At 38.5% G+C, this 8,096-nt stretch overlaps 1 protein-coding gene across 1 annotated transcript in view; it reads right to left on the bottom strand.

Annotated features, from left to right (window-relative positions):
• The window catches only part of PLCB1 (phospholipase C beta 1), a gene marked incomplete at its 5' end in the record, with an annotated part of 251,113 nt that overhangs the window by 235,631 nt on the left and 7,386 nt on the right, over positions 1–8,096 (bottom strand). The window contains 2 exons of the mRNA XM_007955668.2: positions 1,064–1,160; positions 2,884–2,951. Coding sequence (XP_007953859.2) covers positions 1,064–1,160; positions 2,884–2,951 — 165 coding nt within the window. The remainder of the gene's footprint in view (positions 1–1,063; positions 1,161–2,883; positions 2,952–8,096) is intronic.

The following is an 8,096-nucleotide window of genomic DNA, read 5'->3' as shown; positions in this document are numbered from 1 at the left end:
TGGTGGTTCAAACCCACCAGCCAATCCTTGGAAGGAAGGTTGGGCAATCTACTTCCATAGAGATACCACCTCAGAAACCCAAGGAGGGGTTGCTGTGAATCAAATCTACTCAATAGGCGTGAGTTTTTTTTTTTTTTTAATAGTGATCTAGTTACCACACACCATTAAGTTCACAGTCTTTTGGCAATGTTAGATTTTGATATATTTATAAAACCATCAATTTGGAGGTGCTCCTGTGTTTAAGCAGAAATTCAGTTTTTAAGAGCACATCCTAATAAACATCTAAAATGCCCGAAGGATGCTCTTAACCTGAACCTTGCCACCACACACACACACACACAAAAAAACACTGCCATAGAGTCAGTTCTGACTCATAGCGGCCCTATTGGGTTTCCAAGGCTATGAATCATTACAGAAGTAGATTCCTTCATCTGGAGAAGCTGGTGGGCTTGAACTCCCAACTTTGGGGTTAGCAGCTGGATGCCTAACCCACTACATCAGCAGAGTTCCTTCTTTATCTGATACTATCTTACATTTCATGCAACTATAAAGGACAATTTCTCTTTTCATTAAGTTGAGGAAAGATGGAAACATGGGCCAGACAAATGAAACATGAGTGAATCAGTGGATTTGGTTCTATTTCTGGTTATCAGGGTTGCCAGTCTCTAGCTACTTTCCTTCTAGGGGATGGGTAGATACTTTATTTTAATACTACTGCTTAGATAAGTGATAGGTGAATCCAGCTGTGTTGTTAAGATTAAATCCAAACAAAAACAAATGTAAAACTCTCAATTAGCTGTACGCTGGTCTAATATCTTTCAGATGACCATGTGTGACCTGTAGCTCTATTAAGCATTTTGGATGAACATCAGAGAATACTTTCTCCCATGTTTTTTAACATACATATTTTAAGATGATGACATAGTCAATGCATGTGCATGTTCAAGGCTTCATTGTCACAGAACAGTTCTATGAAGGGAAATATTCTCTGGTCTCATGACTTTGTTTTCAAAATATACACATTACATGCTACATTTGAGGTTTTTCTCCTGGGAAAACTTACTTTTTGAAATTTCAAATGACTCGAACTTGACTGGCTGAATATAGTTCACCAGGTTAGACATTTCTTCTGTGGCCATGGCCTCACTCCCAGCAGTCCCCTGGAGGCAGAAATAAAAATAGCATTTCCAGTGTCAGCATTATATAGTAGAGGATTATTTTCCCAGGGTAATGATCACTTGGCCTGTGTTAGCAGAAAATTGTTCCTCCTCTTCTGAAAATAATTACTCCCAAAAGGAAATTCATTATAGGATTTGCAAAAGAACAGTATCACACTTAAAAATATGAAGGGTGGGAGGAGGGGGGTTTAAGTTAAGCTCCCAACAGTTGGTCCCACCTCTAGCAGCACTGCCTGGGGACTTATTGGAAATGCAGAGTCTGAGGCCCCTTCCCAGGCCTCCCAAACTAGACTCTATGTGACCCAAATGCACACAGAAGTTTGCAAAACAGTGAGCTATATCTTATCTTCCATAACAGAGAGCCCACAGAAAATGTCTTGTACCTCATCTGTTTACTTATCTGTGAAAATCAGGATAATACCAGTCTCTACAGCATATAAAGGAGCTCTGGTGGCACAGAAATTAAGACATTGGGCAGCTAACCAAAAGGTTGGCAGTTCGAACCCACCAGCTGCTCTGTGGGAGTAAGATGAGGCAGTTGGCTTCACAGCCTTAGAAATCCTATGAGGGTCACTATGAGTTGGCATTGATTCATTTTATTTTAGTCATTACTAGTTATTACTTATTACTTTGATACAGCTTTTTTTTTTTTTAAAAAAAAGAAAACCAATACTGCAGACAGACTTCTGTAGACTGAGCTAGTGTTTATCCCTTTTTCAAGAAGAGGGAATACATACGGATAAACTTCTTTTGAAAACCACTGTAGCAATATTTATGATAAAAGTCTACTGGGAAAGATTCAGTTGCACATGGACCACCCCAAAAATAAGATAGTTCTAAAATTATCAAGAGTCACTGATAAAAAATTAAACACAATGCAAAGAACCTTCAGGCAGAACTACTTTAGCAGACACGGTACCAATTTTCCTTTTGTACATTAACTAGAAAATTAGCGGGGAACATAATGAATAAAAACAGATAGGCTAAACTTAAGGAAATGATTACAGAGAAGGACATCAAATAAGGGAAACTTCAACCAAAATGAAACCCACTGCTGTCAAATAGATTCTGATTAATAGTTACCCTTAGTTATTTATTTTTAGGAATTTAATTTCATAAAAACACAGGACTTCCAGTAAATTTGATCATTGATTCAGTATAAACTTCCTAACACAAAATTAAACATTCCAATGATCTGCCACTGATTCACCTCTTGATTTTTTGGAATTAATATTTCTGAGCTGATGAAGTACTCGGGAGGCTTAGGCTTATAGTATTAGGTATTTGACTGTTCCAAAAACACAGCAGTGGAATTAACATCACATTTCTGAACATTTCTTCAAATCTCCTATCTTCTCTGAACTTCACAACTATTTGACATTCCATTTCATTGCCTCAAAAATGCGGCTGGCAGTTTAATATCACAAATTTTTAACTTACCCTCCCAGATACCTGATTTGATGGAAGGTAATCCTGGCAACTCTGCTTATTATAAAGAACTTTGCTCAATGTTCTGCTTATTCCTTTAAGAACTTCAGTTTGCATCTTTAGTTTGAAACAGAGTGGTGAGAAATTTTTAACAGTGAACGGTGATGCATTTCGCCACTAGATGGTAGAAGTGACCAGGAAATGGATCATGGTGGTAGAGCCCAGACTGGCCAGTTGGCAGAACGCCTCTATGAGAAGTCAAGGGGAAGATACCCACCTCATCCATGGAAGACTTTTTACAGTCATCATCATCGTCATCATCATCACTCTCCGTATCAGCCTCCCCTGTCAAATTGAATCACAGATCATGAAGTAAACAAACACATACGAATTTAAAGCACATGTAACATGAATTATCAAAATGGATTAGAAAGTTCCTTGGCTTTCACCATTTGTTTCAAAATTATTTTTACAGGGATCTCCATTTTATTAAAGAGAATTATACTGACATTTTGAATGTTTATTTTATTTTTTCTAAATTTGATTTATGTATTCCTTTTGAAATTTCCAAATTCTGTAAATGCTTGTCCTAATTTTTTTTCTGGGAGCTCTGGTGGCATAGTGCCTAAGGCATTTGACTACTAACCAGAAGGCTGGCAGTTCAAACCCACCAGCCACTCCTCAGAAGGAAGACTGGGTGATCTACTTCTGTAGAAATAGAAACCCAAGCAGGGGTTGCTATCAGTCGGATCCAACTTGACGACAGTGAGTTTGGTTTTGGTTTGAATTTTTCTCTACATATTTTTTAAACATGAAACATTGCATGTAGTTAGCTATCTGTGGTACAGGTATCCTATTTTAATGTATGTATTTTCTTTCAGGGCCTCTCTGACTGTAAAATAGATAAACTATCCGTTTCCCAACTTCCCCTCCTCTCCCAAGCTCTGACTCTTCCATGGTTGGCCAGTACTCAGCCTGGAGGCCTTGTATCCATCTATTCCAAGGCCACCCAGACCTCACAGAAGTCAAGGAAGATGATATTAGAAGGGGAAGATAAACCAGGGTCTAGTAGCACACTTGACTACACAGATTGCTAGGTCCAACTATATCCTATGATTTACCTGGAAACGTATTTGATGGATGCATTGTTTTCCAAACAATGCACATATCTCAGAAAATGGTTAAAGTCTGTTTTGAGGAGCAGAATACAATGGATGAACTATAAAAGTCATTATTCTTGAAAATCTAATTCTGTCAGATACTATTCAGCTTTGTATTTAGCCAATAAACAGTCATGTCATTAGACTGGTTTTTGCCCCTAAGACTTAGTGGCTGTTTCTGCTAGGCTAATTATTCACACATATCTGAAGAATAACATTATTCCACAGTTCTTGGATTCATCAAGATCTAGTTCTATCAGTATGTAAAAAGATGTTTAAGTGAAAGTAAAGAAGGCATAGTTACAGATAATTGGACTACTTCTAGCTTTCTCGGTTCACAGACTGCAATAGCACGATTAGCCCAGAAGATGGCAATATCGGCTCAATGATGAGGCAAGTGGCTTTGGCCTCGCTGGCACTCCAGTCTTCTGAAAGTTGTCAGGCTTTTTATCTATATGTAAATAACACAGTACTCACACCACTGTCCCCCTAAAAACTTATAAATGTTTTCATTTGGTTGATGAAGCTTGATCAATTACTGAATGATACTCAACCACTGCTATCAAGTCGATCCAAATCGTAGCAACTGTATAGGACAGAGTAGAACTTGTCGCATGGGGTTTCCAAGACCATAAATCTTTAGGGAAGCAGACCATCACATCTTCCTCCCCTGGCCTTTTGGTTAGCAGCCCAATGCTTTAACCACAGTGCCACCAGAGTTCCTTTAACTAAATAATAACTATTGGTAATTAAACATTTGGAGGGTAGATATTGCACATTATTGGTAACTCAAGTAACTTGAAAAATATAAGATGGATATTATTGCAAAATTAATTTACTTATCATGACCCTTGTTGGCCAAATGCCTTTTCCAGGATTCAGTTCTTTGCAAGTACATTTGTCGCAAAGAACTAGGGCACAGCAGTTAAAGCGCTCAGCTGCTAACTGAAAGGTCAGCACTTAGCTACATGGGAGAAGGAATTGGCAGTCTATGTGATAGTTCTACATACGTATTTGCACATGCTATAAAAATGTCCATAAATATAATAGTGCTAATGGGGCAAAGTTATAATAACTTCTTAGCCTTGAGGAACTGAGTCACGGAGCCTGCAGGCTCAGGAATATGGTCACAGGGAACATCAAGTTCAAGTGGATTATAACATAGTGCACAAAAACATTGTTCAACATCCTACTTCAGTGTCTTGAAAGCTACTTAAACCACAAAACTAAACTCATTGTCGTCGAGTCAGATCCAACTCATAGGCACCTCTCCTTGGGTTTCTAAGGCTGTATCACTATGGAAGTAGATTGCCCTATCTTCCTTCTGAGGAGTGGCTGGTGGGTTTGAACTGCCGCCTTCTGGTTAGCAGTCAAAACCCAAACCAAACTCACTGCTATCAAGTTGATACCAACTCATAGTGACCCCCACTGGGTTTTCCAAGGAAGTAGATTGCCCAGGCTTCCTTCCCTGGAGCGGTTGGTGGGTTTGAACCTCTTCTGGTTAGCAGTCAAATACTTTAGGCACTAAGCCACCAGGTCTTAAAATTTTGTGAGCAGCTACCTAAGATGCAACTATAGTTCTCTCTCAGTCCAGAGCAAAGAAGAGTCAACAAAATAAAAGATACAAGGAAACAATTAGTCTACAGGACTTGAGTAGAGCATGTGAACCTCAGCCTACGTGACTCTGAGACCAGAAGAACTAGATAGTAGCCAGCCACTCGGAAATGGATTAAAATGGAGATTCTGGATAGAGTGGGTTAAAAAATGTGGAACAAAACTCTAAATCTTAAAAAAGCATCAGGCTTACTGCTGAAATGCCCAAGACTATGGCCGCTAGTGACCCTTGGCCCTGGAAATGAACTCACTTCTGTGACTTAACTTTCAGCCAAGCAATAGGTCTACAAAGTGAACGATGCACTCAGGGAGATACACTCCTTAAAATACTCAACCATGGGAGATCATAAATGGCAGCATTTGCACAGGGGGAAAATTTAGTAGGAGTGCATAGGGAAGAAGGACACAGGGAAAGGGTAACTACAGAGAGGAAGTGGAAAGAGAGTTGTTACATTGTGGGGATTGTAATCGATGTTCTGAAACAAAATGTGTATGAACTGTTGAATGGAAGATGAATTTGTTCTGTAAACTTTCATATAAATTATAATAAAAAGTTAGAAGAAGAATAAGGAGGAGGAGGAGAAGCAGTCTGTGACTAAAAATTTCAGTCTTGGAAACTCTCTAGGGCAGTTCTACTCTGTCCTACAGGGTTGCTATGAGTCAGAATCAACCAGACAGCAAATGGGTTTTTAAGAACTAGGGCCAAATAGCTCAGATACACACACACACACACACACACACACATATATATTTGTATATATATATATACATATATTTCACCAAAATTCCTCCAAAAACTTAGAAGGGAAACCAATTCCCTGTTATGCTAGTAAAACCAAAACCCACTGCCATCAAGTCAATTCTGACTCATAGTGACCCCCATTGGGTTTCAAGGCAGTAAAGCTTTACAGAAGTAGATTACTTCATCTTCCTACCACAGAGTGGCTGGTGGGTTCGAAATGCCAACGCTCTGGTTAGCAGTCAGATGCCTTAGGCATTAAGTCACCAGAACTCCTTATGCTAGTAAAAGAAGATAAATGCTTTCTTTCCTACAGAAATCACACAATGATTTGATTGCATATTTGAAATGATTGTGCCCCATGAAGCATTTTGCATACCACTCTGCCAAACAACTTTCTCAAATTCCTTGATTAGAAGAATCTCTTCTCTAATTAAAAACAGTGGCAAAGAATGTGGACAACAGATTTGATTATAAAATAATTTGAGGTGGCAACATATACCTGTAAAAGAATGTATTTTTAATAAAATGAAATATGTCTTTTGGTTTTTGTAAAGTACAATACGCTAACATAACATCAGTATCATAAAGTGCTTTATGTGGCTTTCCTGGAAAATGCATCTGGTCAACCAGGAGCATGACAAGTAAATTAGTTTTCAAATAATATCCATTTTATACTTTTCAAGTTACTTTAGTTCCCAATAAAGTGCAATGTCTACCCTCCAAATAGTTAATTAGCAATGCTCTTTGTTCAGGAACCTACCTACATACTAAAAGGTCCAAAAATTTCCACTGAAATAAATAATGATTGCACAACAGCTTTGGGGCTAGCTTATGAAATCTACCAAATTACTAACAGATTTCTGCTTTTTCTCTGTATTAAGCAATAATGTTCACTGCCTGTAAAAATCGTTATTTGTGTTATGCATTCCCCCAGTTAATAAGAGGGGAGAGAAGTAGTGGTGGGAAAGGCAGATGGTGAAAACACCAGCACCCACATACAAAGGAAGATAGGAGTTGCTTGCTAGCATTCAAGGGATAGAATGCTGTTCGGAAATAGGTGGCTTGTTAATGATAGGCCTATTCATGCTGTTTATTTCCAAACTTCAAAAAGAACATTATTCCTGAGAACAAAAGTCACATTTGAACAGAAATTAGAATTCTGTAATAATGTTTGAAATATACAGTCAAAGCTACAAAAGAAAAAAAAATCTCTTTTCAATGAACAATGTAAGGATTTAAATGTAAACAGTAAAAGGAAAAACTGGCAATTGAGATTTAAAAAAAAAAAAGAAAGAAAGAAAAGGAAAAAACATAAATCAGAATGTTGTTGTTGTTAGGTGCTGTCAAGTTGGTTCTGACTTACAGCAACCCTATGTACAACAGAAACGAAACACTGCGCTGTCTTGCACCAAACTCACAATCCTTTCCATGCTTGAGCATGCCACTCGTCTGTCGGTTTATCATACTGTGGTGGCTTGCATGTTGCTATGAGGCTGGACACTATGCTATCACTATTTCAAATACCAGCAGGGTCATCCATGGTGACAGGTTTCAGCAGAGCTTCCAGACTAAGGCAGGGAAGAGGGACGAGGCCATCCACTTCAGAAAAACTTGGCCACTGAAAATCTTATGAATTAGCATTGAAATATTATATGCTATTTTAGTGGAAAACTTTATGAATGGCAGTGAAATCAGAGTGTTAGTCAACTTATTTTCTGATTACTTACAGTATATATTTTAATTTTTCTATTGTTTTAAAGGGAGCTCTGGTGGCATAGTGCCTAAAGCATCTGACTGCTAAGCATAAGGCTGGTGGTTCAAACCCACCAGCCACTCCTTGGAAGGCAGACTGGGCAATCTACTTCCATAGTGATACCACCTCGGAAACCCAAGGAGGGGTCGCTATGAGTCGGATCCGACTCGACGGCAGTGAGTTTGTTTTTTTTAGTATTGTTTTAAAGCATTTTCATTGAC

Source organism: Orycteropus afer, unplaced genomic scaffold (genome assembly GCF_000298275.1).
Source record: "Orycteropus afer afer isolate SDZICR_OR568_19922 unplaced genomic scaffold, OryAfe1.0 scaffold00529, whole genome shotgun sequence".
NCBI classification, from domain to species: Eukaryota; Metazoa; Chordata; class Mammalia; order Tubulidentata; family Orycteropodidae; genus Orycteropus; species Orycteropus afer.
Note: the sequence above shows the minus strand (reverse complement) of the source record. Positions and strands in the feature narration are given on the sequence as shown.